General features: G+C 43.7%; 1 protein-coding gene across 2 annotated transcripts in view; it reads right to left on the bottom strand.

Moving 5' to 3' along the window:
• The window catches only part of MFSD6 (major facilitator superfamily domain containing 6), a 78,598-nt gene extending 60,665 nt beyond the window's left edge, over positions 1–17,933 (bottom strand). For both annotated transcript variants that reach the window (XM_089669959.1, XM_089669966.1), the window contains exon 1: positions 16,365–17,933. In XM_089669959.1, coding sequence (XP_089526085.1) covers positions 16,365–17,893 — 1,529 coding nt within the window. In that variant the 5' untranslated portion in view covers positions 17,894–17,933. The remainder of the gene's footprint in view (positions 1–16,364) is intronic.
• Positions 17,934–18,259: the final 326 nt, after the last annotated feature.

Raw genomic sequence — 18,259 nt, 5'->3', positions numbered from 1 at the left:
AACATTTCAGCCGAAAACACCCCTATCGGTCGTTGGCCGATATAAAAAAAGAGCACCGATACAGGTACCGAAAATAACCCCGCCCCTCACCGCCGCGGCCACCACCGGCCGTCACTCGGTAGTTCTCAGCCTTACCTGAGAAACCACTGAACAATCCCGGCACTGGGCATAGACATAAGTGAAGGAAAGATGGCCTCCACTCATCTCTATGCCCTTGGAGGATCAGAGCGATGTCACTTCCGGTGCCGGCGCCTTGTAAACAAGGTCATTTTTTTTTTTTTTTTTTTTAAAAGAACTAGATCAATGCTTTTTTTGATCTAATGCTTTACATTGTAGAGGAGAGACCCCATATCTCTTCATAAAGAGGACCTGTCACTAATTATTTCTATCACAAGGGATGCATGCATTCCTTGTGATAAAAAAAAAATGTAATCACTTTTATTCCTAAAAAGAGACCGTGTAAAAAAATAAATAATTAAAAAAAAGTTCCAAGTGCCCCCGTCCCCCGTGCTCGCACAGAGTGGTGAATACATACGTAGGTCACGCCCATATATGTAAACGGTGTTCAAATCACACATGTGAGGTATCACCATGAACGTCAGAGCAAGAGTAATAATTCTAGCACTAGATCGCCTCTGTAACTTCACACTGGTAACATGTATACATTTTTAAAGCATCACCCATGGAGATTTTTAAGTACCGTAGTTTGGCACCATTCTACGAGTGTGCACAATTATAAAGCATGATATGTTGGGTATCTATTTACTCAGCGTAACATCATCTTTAATAGTTTACAGAAAATTGGGGTATATATTGTGTTTTGTTTTTTAATCAAAGTGTATTTTTTCCAAAAAATATATATTAAAATTTTAAAAACTGTCCATTTCGGTTTTCGGCCAAGTGCATCCTGAATTTTCATTTCGGTGCACCACTACTAGATTTCAATAGCCATGTGTGTGAAATCTGAAATGATAGCTTCGGATGTGGGAGAAGAGCACTCAGTTAGAAGAGCACTCATTTAGAAGAAAAATGTGATTGATAATGTTCTCACACATTATAGAACTAAATATACAGCCTCATGCACACTGAACGTTATAAAAACGCCAGTAGCTTTAACTGTAGCGCGGTTTGACGCTTTTTTTTTTCTTTATAACATTTTTGGATTCTCTCTTCTTTAGCTTTTTTTTAGCAAAACTGTACTCCCACAAAAGCTTGAGGCTCAAAAACATTCACAGCTGCGTTTTTCAGCATTAGAATGTTTTTATAGCTGAAAATCTCAACTTTGTACACAGTAGTTCTGAGTTTGTTGTCCTACCTGAAAACTTCCCTACCAAAAAACACTAACAAAAGCCTATGTGTGCGTGTGCATGTCCATTGTGGACAACATGCTGTGGAGTTTACGGACTAGAAAAAAACACCTGTTGCCCAAAACAGCAGCTGTAAAAATGCCCAGTGTGCATGAGGCTTATATGTATACTATAGAGCCATAACTATACTTTTTAAAACACCCTCTATAGAATTTTTAAAAGTACAGACGATTGATAAAGAAATAAAATCTCATCAGTTCCCAGTCACAGATAAAGAGGTTTCAAGCCAAACTGTCTTTATATGGCTCCCACAAATTATTGGTAAAGTAGATAATGGCTTTTAATATGACCCCCACATATCACTGGTAGAGCAGATAATTGCTTTTCATATGCCCCCACGCATGACTGGGGCACCATGCCTCCCGCCGACACCAGCAATGGGGCACCATGCCTCCCGCCCACACCAGCCACGGGGCACCATTCCTCCCGCACACACCAGCCACGGGGCACCATTCCTCTCGCCGACACCAGCAATGGGGCACCATTCCTCCCGCCGACACCAGCAATGGGGCACCATTCCTCCCGCCGACACCAGCAATGGGGCACCATTCCTCCCGCCGACACCAGCAATGGGGCACCATTCCTCCCACCGACACCAGCAATGGGGCACCATTCCTTCCGCCGACACCAGCAATGGGGCACCATTCCTCTCGCCGACACCAGCCACGGGGCACCATTCCTCTCGCCGACACCAGCCACGGGGCACCATTCCTCTCGCCGACACCAGCAATGGGGCACCATTCCTCTCGCCGACACCAGCAATGGGGCACCATTCCTCCCGCCGACACCAGCAATGGGGCACCATTCCTCCCGCCGACACCAGCAATGGGGCACCATTCCTCCCGCCGACACCAGAAATGGGGCACCATTCCTCCCGCCGACACCAGCAATGGGGCACCATTCCTCCCGCCGACACCAGCAATGGGGCACCATTCCTCCCGCCGACACCAGCAATGGGGCACCATTCCTCCCGCCGACACCAGCAATGGGCCACTATTCCTACCGCCGACACCAGCAATGGGGCATGAAGGTAAAAACTTTCAGCCTTTACAACCACTTTAAAAGTGTTACGAAACCCACAACAGTAAAATCAGTCTGTATACAACCATGGCAGACTGATGACACCAGAAATCTTAAGCGACATAGTCGTGCAATGGAGCAATTGTGGCGTAAAAACAAATCTCAGCAAGCATTCACCCTATATAAATCTGCTTCTTAACATACAATCTTTCTACTCTTAACCTCACCCCTTCAGTCTCCTCTCGCATTACTAACTTACTAAGTAACATATCAGCATGGATGTCACTCCACTTCCTAAAACTAAATCTTTCTAAAACTGAGCTCATACTATTCCCTCCAGCCCGTGCCCCCTCCGCTGACTTCTCCATCAAGATCAATAAAACAACCATCTGTCCCTCCTCTCATGCCAGGGTACTAGGTGTAATCCTAGACTCCCATCTGTCCTTTCAGCCCCAAATCCAATCACTGTCCAAATCTTGTAGACTTCACCTCCACAACACCTCCAAGATACGGCCGTTCTTAATCTCGGAAACCACTAAGCAACTTATTCACTCCCTTGTTATCGCTCGCCTTAACTATTGTAACTCCCTCCGCATTGGCCTACCTCATCGCAGGCTATCCCCTCTTTAGTCTATCATGAATGCTGCTGCCAGACTCATCCACCTTACTAACCGTTCCATATCTGCCATCCCTCTCTGCCAATCCCTCCACTGGCTTCCCATTGCCCAACAAATAAAATTCAAAACATTAACAACATATAAAGCCGTTTATAACTCTGCTCCAAATTACATCACCGATCTGGTCTCCAAATATCACCCAAACCATGCTCTCCGCTCCTCCCACGACCTCCTGTTCTCTAGCTCCCTTGTCTCCCCCTCCTCCCATGCTCATCTCCAGGACTTCTCCAGAGCCTCCCCCATCCTATGGAACTCTCTACCCCAATCTATCCAACTATCACCTACTCTGCCCACTTCTAGGCGATCTCTGAAAACTCATCTCAGCCTATACTGCCTTCAGCCAATAATAAAATCTGCTATTCCCATCAGTTCATCCCCCACAGTTATTACCTTTTGTACCACCAGCCCCTCCCTCTTAGATTGTAAGCTCCAAGGAGCAGGGCCCTCCTAACACTCTTGTATTGAACTGTATCATTGCTGTATTGTCTCCCTTTATATTGTAAAGCGCTGAGCAAACTATACAAATCCTGTATAATAATAATAACACAGGTCTGTGACTAAAAAGCTGTTTGATTATTTTCATCTAATTTCCATGTATTTTGGTGTGCGGAAAACAAATAAAATATTGAAAAAACTCCTAGACGTCATGATTTGCCACAAAATGCAAAATTGTCTTCAAATTTATAAAATTTTTAAAATTTTTGGTTTTTTATTATATTATAGGTTTTTAACCAAATTTAAAGTCCAAATTGCTATTAATTAATTCACATAAGTGCATTTAAGTTATAAAATGCCAAAAAAACCTTAAAAAGGGGTTGTCCGAGTTATGTAAAAAAAAAAAAAAGCACTGTAAATCTGATGGTCAGCAAAATATTTATAAGCTAAGCAAGTTTTCTGCCCCCTCCCCCCCTGCAAAGGGGTGAATACAAGTGCTGCTCTGAGTGACATGTCTGACTACTGGGATACTCAGCAGCATGCTGTATGTGTAAGCACCAGCCCTGAGTCTGTGCTTCTAATAGTAGAAGGGGTTAATCTTTCCTGAAGAATCCAGTGGGTGGGATACCAAATACCCTTGTTTTCTGTGTCTATGGGACAGTCGAGACCGACAAAATCACTGGACCAAAAAGAGTTGGCAGCTGAGGGTGCTAACAGTCGGTGAAAAAAATGTCCTCCAAGAAACTTTGAAACCTTCCCATAAAGTTCTTCTACCACCTCTCCATATAAAATTGGGATTGATGAAGCAATTCATAAAATCACTTCCAAGAGATGGAGAATGCTTCAAATACTTGGTCACCAAGTTTCCAGGCCTGTCGGAGGCAAAATTGAAGGAAGGTGTGTTCGTCGGACCAGACATTAGACGGCCTATAGTTGATCAAGAGTTTGTCAATACCATGAGGGATCCTCAAAAAGAAGGGTGGATTGCATTTAAAGAAGTCGTACAGAAATTTTTAGGCAATAACAAAGATCCTCATTACAAAAAGATTGTCAGATGAATGCTGAAAGCATTTCAAGCTTTAGGTTGCCTGATGAGTTTGAAAGTGCATTTCCTCCAGTCCCATCTTGACTACTTTCCTGAAAATTTAGGAGCTGTGAGTGAGGAACAAGGTGAACGATTCCACCAAGACATTAAAGAGATGGAAAGGAGATACCAGGGAAAATGGAGCATTACAATGATGGCAGACTACTGTTGGATGCTTCAGAGAGACATTCCAGATGCTACTCACAAGCGTAAATGCACCAAGAGGAGCCTCACAGGGAAGAAGAATCGAATTTAGTGTGTATAGGTGAGCTCATTTCAGTTCAAAAAAGGATTTTCATAAAAAAAAATTGTAATAAAACTTTTTTTTTATGAGTCTATTTCCATTTATTTTGAGGTATTGCCTTATTTAACATAGTTACCTAAATTCTCAGGAAAAGTGATGTCCTATGACAAAATAGGTGTCATTTTCAGATTCAGCGCACCACAAAACATAAAGATTACGTGGAATAACCAAAACAGCTCTTCAAAAACATTTTTTTGCAAACCTGTGTAATAAGCAGTAAAGCATTCTTGTTATACTCACTCTGGAACCTAAGGGGTTAATCCTCTGCATTGCTTACAAATGCTGTTTGATCCTGACTTCTCTGATCCTCCCCTTTCTTCCAGTGTCTCCCTTTTATCTCCTGATAAGACATATCATGTGGAGACTACAAATGCTCAGTTTAGTGTGTATTACTAGAGATGTTTTTTTCTTCTTGGGAGAGTCAGGGATGTGCAATTTATATCGCCCAACAGCTGGGACATGTAGTTCGGGGCGCCAGGCAGGTAGTTTCCTTGTAACATTTAGCCCTATGCAGGCAAGCAGCGGGGCTTGACAGGTGGAAGCAGTCGGGCAACTGCTCTGCTGCCCGATTGCTTCCACACACCATGCTAAAGTGCCACCCCCCCGTCCTAGCACCTCTGATCTGCTCTGTAGCCCAGGCTTCGCTTGCCTATCTGCAGGCCAGGGACTGGTGTAGCTGGGTGCCAGCTGGTAGAGGGGAGAAAGGAGAGTGTCCAGTCTCCTCCCCTTCTTGTCCTGTCCTGAAAGTGACATTTATGACGTCACGTCCGGGTCTCCGTTGACAGCTTTCCCAGCCTTCAAAGCTGGGAAAGAATGAAATGCAGTGCGATGTGTACAGCATTATATTCAATGGCACACAGGGGATACATGCAGGGTCTTTTAGTCATATGCGATACACGTTACATATCACATATTTCTTTTTTGCTGTTCACTACAGCTTTAACCATACGACTCTCATTTGCCTTTCCTTGTCAAGGCACATTCTGCTACATCAGTTAGTGCTTTTTGGGCCTTTAACCACTTGAGCCCCAGAGGATTTACCTCCCTTAATGACCAGGCCTTTTTTTGCTGTTTGGCGCTGCACTAATTCAAATGATAATTGCGCGGTCACGCAATGCTGTACCCAAACAAAATTTACGTCCTTTTTTTCACACAAATAGAGCTTTCTTTTGGTGGTATTTGATCACCTGTGCGCTTTTTATTTTCTGCGCTATAAACAAAAAAAAACACGAAAATTTTGAAAAAAACCAATTTTTTCTACTTTCAGCTATAAAAAATATATCGTAAACTCAAAGTTAGTCATAAATTTAAGCCAAAATGTATTCTGCTACATGTTTTTGGTAAAAAAAATCCCAATAAGTGTATATTGATTGCTTTGTGTGAAAGTTATAGCGTCTACAAACTATGGTATAGATAATTTGAAATTTACACAGCTTTTACTTTCTGACCGCCCATCACATCTCTTGAGGTGCTAAAATACCAGAATAGAACAAACACCCCCAAATGACCCCTTTTTGGAAAGCAGACACCCTAAGCTATCTGCTGAGAGACATATTGTGTCTATGGAAGATTTATTTTTTTTCCACAAGTTTCTGGAAAATGACAAAAACTTTTTTTTTGTTTTTTTTTTTTTGTTTTTTTTTTTTACACAAAATTGTCATTTAAATGATTTATTTCTTGTGGAATTATACCCCAAAATACATTCTGCTACTTCTACCGAGTATGAGGATACCACACGTGTGACACTTTTTGGGAGCCTAGCCACATACAGGAGCCTGAAATCCAATGTGCACTTTGAAAGCCTGAAGGTGCATAACTTCTTCATTTCACTTCCCCACTACCTATCACAGTTTTGGAGGCCCTGTAATGCCAGGATAGCACCAAACCCCCCCCAAATGACCCCTTTTTGGAAAGTAGACACTCCAAGGAATTTAAAAAGAGGCATGGTAAGTATTTTGCAGATCTAATTTTTTCTCACAAGGTTTTGAAATATAAAAAAGAAAAGAAAAAATATATTTTTATTTTCTTTCTTCATTTTCCAAAAACTTGTGGTAAAAAAATAAATTCTTCTATTGATTCAACATGCCTCTCAGCAAATAGTTTGGGGTGTCTACTTTCCAAAAAGGGGTCATTTTGAGGGGTGGGGGCATTTTATGCCCAGCATTAGAGGTTTATGCCACACATCACTCACTCTTCTAACCACCTGAAGACCAAGCCTTTTCTGACACTTTTTGTTCACATTAAAAAAATCTGTATTTTTGCTAGGAAATTAAAGTGAACCCCCAAACATTATATATTTTCTTAGAGCAGACACCCTAGTAAATAAAATGGTGGGTGGTGCAATTTTTTATCTCACATATTACTTACACAGCGATTTTTCAAACGCAATTTTTTTGAAAAATATACACTTTTTTTAATTTTAATGCACAAAAACACAATATATTGGCCAATTATTTGGTATGATATAAAAGATGATGCTATGCTGAGTAAATAGATACCAAACATGACATGCTTTAAAATTACGCATGCCCTGTGCAATGGCGACAAACTGCATACATTTTTAATATCTATAGGCAACGCTTTAAAAGCCTTTACAAGCTACCATTTTAGATTTACAGAGGAGGTCTAGAGCTATAATTACTGCCCTTGATCTGACGTTCGTGGCGATACCTCACATGCATGGTGCAATCGCTGTTTCCATACTGGGAAAGGGTCAACGCGCACGACCGCAGGTGTGCGCGGATGGGCGAGGGTCCTTTTTTTTTTTTTTTTTTCTTTTTTTCTGATTTATTTAATTATTTTTCCACTGTCCCTTTAATTTATTTTTTTTTTTAATCACTTTTAATGCTCTCTCAGGGAGAAGGAGGGGGGGCCATTTTCTCCCGCTGCTTGTAAAGGGAATTCTGCAGCTAATTAACCACTAGGAATGCTTCTACATGAAAGCCCATTGCCGGCTGAAAAAAATGATACCAGGATGATGCCTGCAGCTGCAGGCATCACCCTGGTATAACCATTCAAAGTCCAGTGATGTACCAGTACGTCACTGGTCCTTGTTGGGTGTATATGCTATGTTCTTTTTTTCTTTATGCAGCCTGTGGGCTGAATGAAAAAAAAAGAGAAGAAATCTCTGCCAGAAAAAGTGTGTGGTATGCCCACCATTAGAAACCTCCCTCAATCCACCCACTTCTAATGGTGGGCACACATGAAATGTGCCAACAAATATAAAATATATATGCCGAAGCATAGGGGCCATCCACCCACTGGCCACCCCAGGCCCCCATGCTTTGGCATATATTCTCTTTTTTTTAACTGCGGATAAAAAATCTCATCCAACAGCACTGCACACACCTACTTATGTCTATTCTGAAAGCAAGACCCTGTTGCTGTCAGAATAAACAGGTCAGTGCTGCAGTTTGACGTTCCTGCAAAGAAATCAACAATGGTTAACAATAAAACAAACTCAATAAAACAACTTTATAAGGAAAAGTGTGTGGTGGTATGCCCACCATTAGAAACCTCCCTCAATCCACCCACTTCTAATGGTGGGCATATATGAAATGTGCCAACAAATATAAAATATATATGCCGAAGCATAGGGGCCATCCACCCACTGGTCACCCCAGGCCCCCATGCTTTGGCATATATTCTGTTTTTTATAACTGCGGATGAAAAATCTCATCCAACAGCGCTGCCCACGCTGACTTATGTCTATTCTGAGAGCAAGTTCCTGTTGCTGTCAGAATAAACAGGTCAGCGCTGCAGCTGAAAGCATTCCTGCAAACAGAAATGGTTAACAATAAAACAACAATAAACCAGTGAAAGTCGAACAATCACAAAAATGACAACAACAAAAAAAACTATAACTATTTTTGGTTTTTACATTTTTTTATTTTTTTGGGGGGTATTTGTACTTTTATTTTTTTTATTTTTTTTAACTTTTTTTTTCCAAACTTCAAACATTTAAACAGCTGGTAGGGTCTCTCCAAATGCGATAGCCAGTTTCCTGACTACCTAACATCTTTTGAGACCCTGTGTAAATGTGCCCTGATCTGTGCCGTGCTGTACCCTATATTAATAGTTCACTAGTGTATGGTAGAGGCGGAAGCAGGTCTTGATGCAGAGGCCAGGCTGGCAAGGACAGGAGGGACAACAATAGCGGCTGTCACGCCTAATTCCACGTTTGCTGCAGACACGACATCTTTTTTGGGGTCTTCTTTGGGTTGGGGTACCAGGAATGGTATCGGGAAAATGTCTCTCATGCAGACGGCTAACTGCATCTGGGAGAGGGATTTGGGGCGCATCACCTTCTGGATACAAAAGGGCCCTGATGTTCTCTAACTGGAAATTTAGGTATGATCCACTATGTCCAGTTGCTTTATAGAGAACAAAAGCATTATATACAGCCAATTGAAATAAATAAACTGACACTTTTATGTACCAGCGTTTGGATTTTTGGGAAACTAAATACGGTTGCATCATCTGGTCATTGAAGTCCACCCCTCCCATGTTAAGGTTATAATCGTGGACACAGAGGGGCCTCTCAACAACACCAGCAGCCGTGGTAATTTGGACGGTCGTATATGCGTGAATGGAAGACAGGAGGTAAACATCCCGTTTGTCCTTCCACTTCACTGCGAGCAATTCTTCATTTCTCAAGCAGGCTTTTTCCCCCTTTTTAAGACGGGTATTTACAAGCCGTTGGGGGAAGCCTTGGCGATTAGATCGCACAGTGCCACATGTGCAAATTCCCAAATTGAACAAATGTCTAAATAGTGGCACGCTTGAATAAAAATTGTCCACGTATAAGTGGTACCCCATATGGAAATAGGATGACGCCAAGTCCCAAACTATCTTGCCACTGCTCCCCATGTAGTCTGGGCATCCGGGGGGCTCCAAGTAACTATCTTTTCCCTCGTAAATCCGAAACTTACATGTATAGCCTGTTGCCCTCTCACAGGTCTTATACATCTTGATCCCATATCTGGCACGCTTGCTGGGGAGATATTGTTTGATTACAAGGCGGCCAGAATATTGAATGAGGGACTCATCGATGCAGATGTTTTTCTGGGGAGTATACACATCTGCAAATTTTTGGTTAAAGTGATTTAAGAGGGGCCGAATTTTGTGGAGCCGGTCAAATTCAGGGTCACCCTGAGGACGACTGAGTGAGTTGTCGTAGAAGTGCATAAAACGCCTTATCGTCTCATATCTATGCCTGGCCATGGCAGCAGAGAACACGGACATGTGAACAAGAGGGTCGGTGGACCAATACAACCGCAATTGATTTTTATCATTAATGCCCATGTTGAGGGTTAGGCCCAAAAAAACTTTAAATTCGGAAACCGTAATGGGTTTCCATGCGAATGGTCTGGCAAGGTTTGAATTTGGGTTGGCGGCGATAAATTGGCGTGCATATAAATTGCTTTGATCCACAATCAATGCATAAAGATCTTCTGTGAAAAACAGCTCAAAAAAATTAAGGGGAGTATTTAAATTTGCTGTTTCCACCTGAATTCCGGGTTGGGCAGTGAATGGGGGAAGTACGGGTGCTGCAGAATTTGTGGGCTGCCAATCGGGATTTGCAAGCACATCCGGAAGGACATTAGGGGCTCTACGGGCCTGTCTGCGAATTCTTGGTGGCCGCGGGACACTACTTGTGCTCGCCACCGCACCAGCTTGTACTGCACTTATGGGACTCGCCACGTCACCAAGTGATACTGCAGTGCTGGTATGCCTACGACCAGGACGTACTAGGCCGCTGGTGCTCGCCAGTTCACCAAAAGATACTGCGGCACTAGTACTGGCACTCTGCTGCATATGAGAGTCATCATGCATTTGTACCACCTCAGCAACCTGTGAATGGGATCGGGTACGCCTGACCTTAGCAGGGACCACTTCCTCGTCGTCTGAGCTAGCTGTCAGGGTGCCGCTGCTGTCTATAGGTCCATATTCTGAGCCTGGTTCTGCCAGTGAGTCTTCCCCTTCGCTCTCACTTGACATGCTCAGAATCCTATAGGCCTCTGCACTAGTGTACCTTTGCTTAGACATTTTGGCCACTAAATTTACAGGTACCTAGTGCGACTCACGGGAAAAAGAGCGCCTGGCTGTCAGGGACTGCTTGAACCGCTACAAAAAATTTACCGACAAGTGCTAACAGATATCAGGCCTGATTCTGTGAACACTGCGGTTTTGTGTGTAATATGTATCAAGTGACAGTTATCTACGGACACTGCACTTGCCGGGGGAGAAGGGGGGGGCGTAGGGGCTAAACGCAGGTGCTGGCAGGTGTTGGGGCTGATCCCGCTAACACTGCGTTTTTGGGGATACTAAAGTAATGTGAATGCTGGTATAGCGCTGATCTGATCAAAGATATTAATCCAATCAGACACTATACTAGCAATGAAGGTTTAGCGTGCAAGTAAGCGTGTTCCTGGCAATCAAGGGGTCAAATGTGATTATTCGTGTACTAGCGGGCAAACTGGTGCTATCTGGGAGGGGCGCTAAAACTATCGGAAGTCACCAGTGACACTAATACAGTGATCAGTAAAAATCTGTTCACTGTAATCAATGACACTGGTGACAGGGCAGTGAAGGGGTTAACTGGGGGGGGGGGCGATCAAGGGGTTAAATGGGATTACTGATGTACTGGCGGGTAAACTGGCGCTATCTGGGAGGGGCACTAACACTAATGGAAGTCACCAGCAACACTGATACAGTGATCAGTAAAAATTGGTTCACTGATCAGTGACACTGGTGACAGGGCAGTGAAGGGGTCAACTCGGGGGGGGGGGGGGGGCGATGAAGGGGTTAGACGGGACTACTGGTGTATTAGCGGGCAATCTGGCGCTATCTGGGAGGGGCGCTAACACTAACGGAAGTCGCCTGCGACACTGATACAGTGATCAGTAAAAATTGGTTCACTGATCAGTGACACGGCAGTGAAGGGGTGGGTCAACTCGGGGGGGGGGGGGGGGCGATCAAGGGGTTAGACGGGACTACTGGTGTATTAGTGGGCAATCTGGCACTATCTGGGAGGGGCGCTAACACTATCGGAAGTCGCCAGCGACACTGATACAGTGATCAGTAAAAATCGCTTCACTGATCAGTGACACTGGTGACAGGACAGTTAAGGGGTTAACTGGGGGGGGGGGGAATTAAGGGGTTAAATGGCTTTATTGGTGTACTGGGGGGCAAACTGGCGCTATCTGGGAGGGGCGCTAGCACTATTGGAAGTCGCCAGCGACACTGATACAGTGTTCAATAAAAATCGCTTCACTGATCAGTGACACTGGTGACAGGGCAGTGAAGGGTTAACTGGGGGGGGCAATCAGGGGGTTAAATGTGTCCTAGACTGTGTTCTAACTGTCAGTGTGCTGTTTTACTCACGTTTAAATGTCTCTTCTTCTCTGTCTGGAACGGAATGTGTCCAGGCAGAGAAGAATGACATCATATCCTGCCCTGTGTAAATATCAACACAGGACAGGATAGGACAGGGACCGATCATCCGATTTCAGCCAGAAATCACTGGCTGAAATCTAATGATTGATCCCTCCTGGATCGAATCAGATCACCCGCGGGTCGGCGGGAGCGCGCGCGCCCCCTGCCGGCGAAAGTGTCGGGAGCGCGGAACCCGTTTTTAAACGTGGTTTTGCGCTCCACTGCCGCCCTGCACACGTATATACACAGTGGCAGGGCAGCAAGCGGTTAACGGTCAAGGCACCTCTTACCCAGATTTGCAAGGCTTGACAACTTTTTCTTCTTGAACTTGAACATAAAAAATGCATCCCTTTAAATTCAATATATGTCTTCAGACTGGTCCATTGTGCTTGCCTTGTGGTGTTAAAAATCCTGCTTACTGCATTTTCGGTGCATATTTGGCAAGTAAAAAAAAAAAAACCAAAAAAGACGCACCTCCCCATTGAGGCCTAGTTCACACCCATGCGTTTTTTTAGGGCTTTTTGCAGAAACGCACTGCAGTTCATTTAACATTGTTTCCTATGGGACACGTTCATGTCTATGCTTTTTTGAGCTGCTGTGTTTTAGGAAAGGGTCAGGGACATTTTTTAAATGCAAAATGTTGCGTTTTTGGTTCAACAGACACTTTAGGAGTAGCCGATGCAGGCAGCTACAGATCTAGGCACATATTGAATGAGTCAATAAGGACTAAAATAGTATTCCCAAGTTTTGGGAAAAATCTCTGCATACTGTGGCTCATTGTGTACCCAGTCCTTAAATATGCAATCCTCTCTGTCCTTAGCTGACTGTTCTGAAGCAAATGGAGTTCCAGGAAAATCAGAGATAGACTCTGGAGAGGAGGGCATGGAAGAATGTTTGTCACCACTGCATTTTGAGTCAGCTATGACGACTAATTTTCCCCATAAGCCCAAGTCATTTGTAAAGCAGCAGGGTGCCAAGGTACTGTCCAGAGGATCCTATAACCAATGGCGGTGAAGAAGAGAGGCAAAGGAGGTTTGCAGATGCTCAAAGAAAATGGCCACGTAAGCTCAGTGCAGTTTCCAAGAAGGAACTTTAGCAGTCACTTCTATTCCTGCAAAAAAGTGCCAAATTTCCCTTCAGGGAAAAAAAATGTACCATGTACCCAGGTAGGCTTCTTGTACAGAGACAGACAAAAGCCCTGCTCGGCGCAGCGGAGGTCCATCACAGGCCATGCAGGCCCTTATCCCATCAGGGGTCCCAGGAGTCTTTTGTCCTTCAGATGGGTATACCCCCTAAGGCAGTGGTTCTCAACCTGTGGGTCGCGACCCCTTTGGGGGTCGAACGACCCTTTCACAGTGGTCGCCTAAGACCATCAGAAAACACATATTTCTGATGTGTAAAGAGCAGCTACTGTGTAGAAAGCAGCTACTATGTTGAAAGCAGCAGTATTGGAGGTAAAACGACACTCATGAATTATAATTACTGGGTAAATAATTTTATGGTTAGGGGTCACCAGAACATGAGGAATTGTATTAAAGGGTCATGGCATTAGGAAGGTTGAGAACCACTGCCCTAAGGGCTCTCCAGGGACAGGGTTCAAGCAGGCGGGTGAACTATGGCCCTGTACCTGTAAAGAAACCTACAACTTACTCAACACACTGCACCATAGGTAGATAGGCAAGCACCTTTTGCAGAGCCCAACAGCAGCATCATTTAATGTACCTGCCTCCTGATTTTGTGCCCCATAATGTACAATTAAGAAACATTGAGGAGAATTTATTAGCATTTTAAATAAACCGAATCTGGAGCAGACATGTATGACAACCAATCAGCTCCTCTCTTTTGGGTTTAAAGCCCAACTTCAGGAGACTATAAAATTATACCATGCTGTATCCACACTGCCAGGGTTACCTGTTCATTTTGTCTGGGGGAGAGAACACACACCTTTACTTTCCTGATCCTCTGCTCTTCCAGGAGATGATGCTGCCCCACGCTCCAGCCCCTCAGCGTCCCCAGGTTGAATGTAAGACTATGGATCCTGCATTGGTCTTGACATCAGGACCTTAGACTAGTGGAGTGTTGGTAACTAGTCTAGCAGTGGGGAGTGGGAAGACGTGGAGGATAGGGTAAGTAAATCTGCTTTTCTGCATCATCTAGATCAAATTGCGCAATTAACCCTTGCAGTGCAGACACAGCCCCACTGCACGAGATAATTTTATAGTTCCCCAGCATTGGGCTTTAACGAAACAAGGTGAAGAGAAGTCAATTGGTTTCCATGCACAGCTGCTCTCTATGGAGATACTGATGTTGTTCTCCACAATTCTCTTCTAGCCAACAGTGGGAAAGCTAAAAGCCAAGCAAGCTCATAGACTTCTACGGGGGACACTGAGAATCCTGGGAGTTGTAGTTTGAGACGGCAACCATATAATAGGGTGAATGGGCTCATTACACTGCAATTCCCAAGAGACACTGGGGCAAGGAGGAGGAGTAGAGCTGCTTTTATGAGTCTGCTCAGCTAGGTTCTTCCTCTTGCAGCTGAGGAGCGCACATCTGCAGCATAATGATCAGAGTGTCAGAGTGCAGAGAGGCCAGACCAGCGGAGACACCCAAATGCAGGGCAGCACTGTTGCCACAGAGAGACCAAAACATCCTTTCACTCTCTAGTTCCCACCAGTTAATCGCCAAAACTAGTCTATGGAGACACTGAGAGGGCCCCCTTCTACAGCAAGAGGTCATTTGCAGGATCATCCCTTGCCGATACTGCTAGCAGAAACTGAGCCTATGACAGGAGGACACTAATTGTACTCAATCCAAATCGCTCCTATACTGCACTTATTCCAAACCTAGACTGAACCTTACACTGCATAATACAGAGCCGTTGCTGCATCTAAACCACATCTACCTTGTACCTGTGCCGAGACTATAACAGATCTATACAGGTATGCAGGTTGACTAAGACTGTTGTCAGGTGAACTGAATCTTTATGATTCTAAATGCATAATAATTAACAAACATATCTATGCTTACCTGCTTTGTGTAATCGTTTCGCACAGAGCAGCTTGGATCCTCCTCTTCTCGGGGCTCTCCTAGCTCCTCCCTCCTGTCAAGTCCCCCCACAGCAAACTGCTTGGTATGAGGGCACCTGCTGCTCCGTGTGTCCATTCACACACTGAGCAGCAGCTCGGCTCCACCCTCTCAATCTTCTCTTTGGCTCACTTGCTGTGATTGACAGCAGTGGAAGCCAATGAGAAGAGGGAGTCCAGGGATAGCGGAGACTCCAGTGCACAATCGCTGGATCAAGAGGGGGCTTAGGTTAGTATTAGGGGGGTCTGGGGGAGGATACTGCACAAAAAGATTTTTTTACCTTCGTGCATAGAAACCTTCAGCCTTTACAACCACTTTAAAGGGCCTCAATGTTAGCCTGCAGAAGAACATCTCAAAAGGTCTGCCCCTCCTGTAATAATTGTTCTGTAAGCCCTCTTTGTTCTCTTGCTCCCTCCGCTACCATCCTCCTTTTCTTTTGGACAGTGCATAGACAGTCAGTCTAAGACTAGCATTGCCACCATAAATGCACTCCAGCAGTATAGTTCCAGCACTTGATAGATTGAACTTTACTACTGTTCACTGCTGCACTTGAAGTGGCCTTACCTCTGTTTATGCTGATCTGGATACCAAATGTCATCTCATTTATGCCTAGTCCCAACGGTTAATCATTTTGTATGCTAAATTGTGCTATTACCATTGTTAATCCATTTTATGCTTGTTTAGTTACCAACCACATTGAGCGACAATATATAAAAGTTTGCTTTTACTACCTCGTTTGGTACCGGTTTTCCCTTATAAAGCACTGCTCTTGTATTACTTTGTGATTTTCTGTTAGATTGTAGGTTTGTACGCTCAACCTGCCATGTCAGAGGGGCTGAGGTTCTTGAAAAGGTCAAGGCAAAGAACAGAGGACCTATCCTACCCAGCAGCTCCTACGGGGGGTAGCAGTACATATGAATGCAATGTAATTTTTTAAAAATTAAAACACGACTTACCTGATGTGACCGACCAGTTCAATTAACTTGTGGCTGAAGAAATAAGCCGTCAGTTCAGATATATGACTTAGTACAGAGCAGACGCCAAACAAAGTTGTAGTCCCATTAAGATCTTGCAGGTGCCAGAACAAAAACGTAAAGACATATCCATAGCCAAATCCCATGAACCAGGCTACAAAGAGTACAGATCCATACTGTACAGTGCAGATAATCTTGATCAGATCCCAAAATCTGAAATGTTGAACCGTTTCCTCCAGACCCCTGTTTTCGTTTTGATTTTGCCCTGGAGATTCTGGTTGAGAACTTAGCGCCACGGGAGAGATTTCTAGGTCCTCTCTTCGCTCCTCATTTGGTTTTACATGGTGATAATGAAAGTGAAATTGTGTAGACACAATAAGTGCAACTGACATCAAAACACCGAAAACAATGAAGGCAATACGGTAGTTCTTATAGTCCGGGGCTGTACAACCATCACCCTCAATAATCACAAATATGTGGGTGTGATCTATTCCAATGCCCACTGATAACATCGCCAAGCCCCAACCAAGCGATCCCCACATTCTTTGCATCCCATAACGGTCCCGGTGTTTACCTAAATACTGAAGCGTCACTGTATCTACAATAGTTACGGCTGGTGCACTAAAAAATTCTCCAATGATAACCACTAGCAAAATCAACAGAAATATGGTTTGCACATCTTCTTGGTTATACTCTAGCATAGTAATGGTACTCTTGGTGGTGGTAGGAGCTATAGTTGTTGTAGTAAGAACACTTCCATTATCTGTCAATATGCCAATGTCACTGTCATTTCTAGCTTCTCTAATAAACCGATGCACTGTGATGGAAGTTTCTTCATAAAACCTTCTTCCCGACTCTTTTCTTGTCTCCAGGTTAAACAGATCCGCATATAAATCTCTCTTTCGTTTGCTTTTTGTTGTATTGGAGCTTGCTGTTGTAGTTAGGGTTGACATGGATGAAAGGGGCAGAGTAGTTGTGAGAACTGGGCTGGAGTTTGTGGGTCTGACCGGTAATGGATTTTTAGACACACATAATAAAGCTGCTGGTTTTACAAATCCTATTCCCAAATTGAACAACACCCAGCAAAGTACTGAGAAGAGCAGGACTATCTTTCCTTTTCTGAAGCGGTCAGCTATAACACCCCAAAAGGGGGCACTGCAAAATTCAATAAAATATCTAATGCCTACTAAAAGACCACTCTGAGTGGGAGACATTCCTAACTGTTTGTAGTACACTGGAAGTAGGGGATAGAGAGATCCATATGCAGAATAAAAAAAGAAGTAGAAAACTTTTGAAATAAGAAGGTCATTGTTAATTTTAATGCAGTGTTTTTCCAACCAGTCCATGTCCTGTTCTGCAGTTGAAATGGTATCAGTAGCCCCAGAGATGTCTCTAGGTCCAGATTGGTTTTGCTCCGGGGTAACACCATTGAAAGGATCAGCAAGTACATACTTCCTCTTCTGTTCCTCCTCATCTTCAGACAAGATTGCAACTTTGTCCCCAGTAGCCATTGCCTAATAACTTCAGGAGGGCCCAAGTATAGTTATTCTGCTGTACTGCAATTAAAAAAAAGAGGAATGTCAAGGCAATGCAATAAAATGCATATACATTTTTTGTGCGGTTTATAGACTAATTTCAAAAGGTACCATCTAGAGAAGCTTTACATGATTAGCTGATCATTATAAGTACCTCTGTCAGTGGTAAATGGTTTGTCTCAACCCTCTAACTGCTTACTTTGTCTGGACATGGTCTGTTAAAGGAAGTTGAAAAATAAAACTTATTGGCTGGATCACCAGGTGGAAATAAAGGAAAAAGCCTAATAGAGAAAACTAATGCAGCAATCACATCTAAGAATTGGTAAGCTGCGATTGAATACA

Source organism: Staurois parvus, unplaced genomic scaffold (assembly GCF_062004578.1).
Source record: "Staurois parvus isolate SC_StPar_1 unplaced genomic scaffold, SC_StPar_1.0 ptg000011l, whole genome shotgun sequence".
Classification (NCBI taxonomy): domain Eukaryota; kingdom Metazoa; phylum Chordata; class Amphibia; order Anura; family Ranidae; genus Staurois; species Staurois parvus.
Note: the sequence above shows the minus strand (reverse complement) of the source record. Positions and strands in the feature narration are given on the sequence as shown.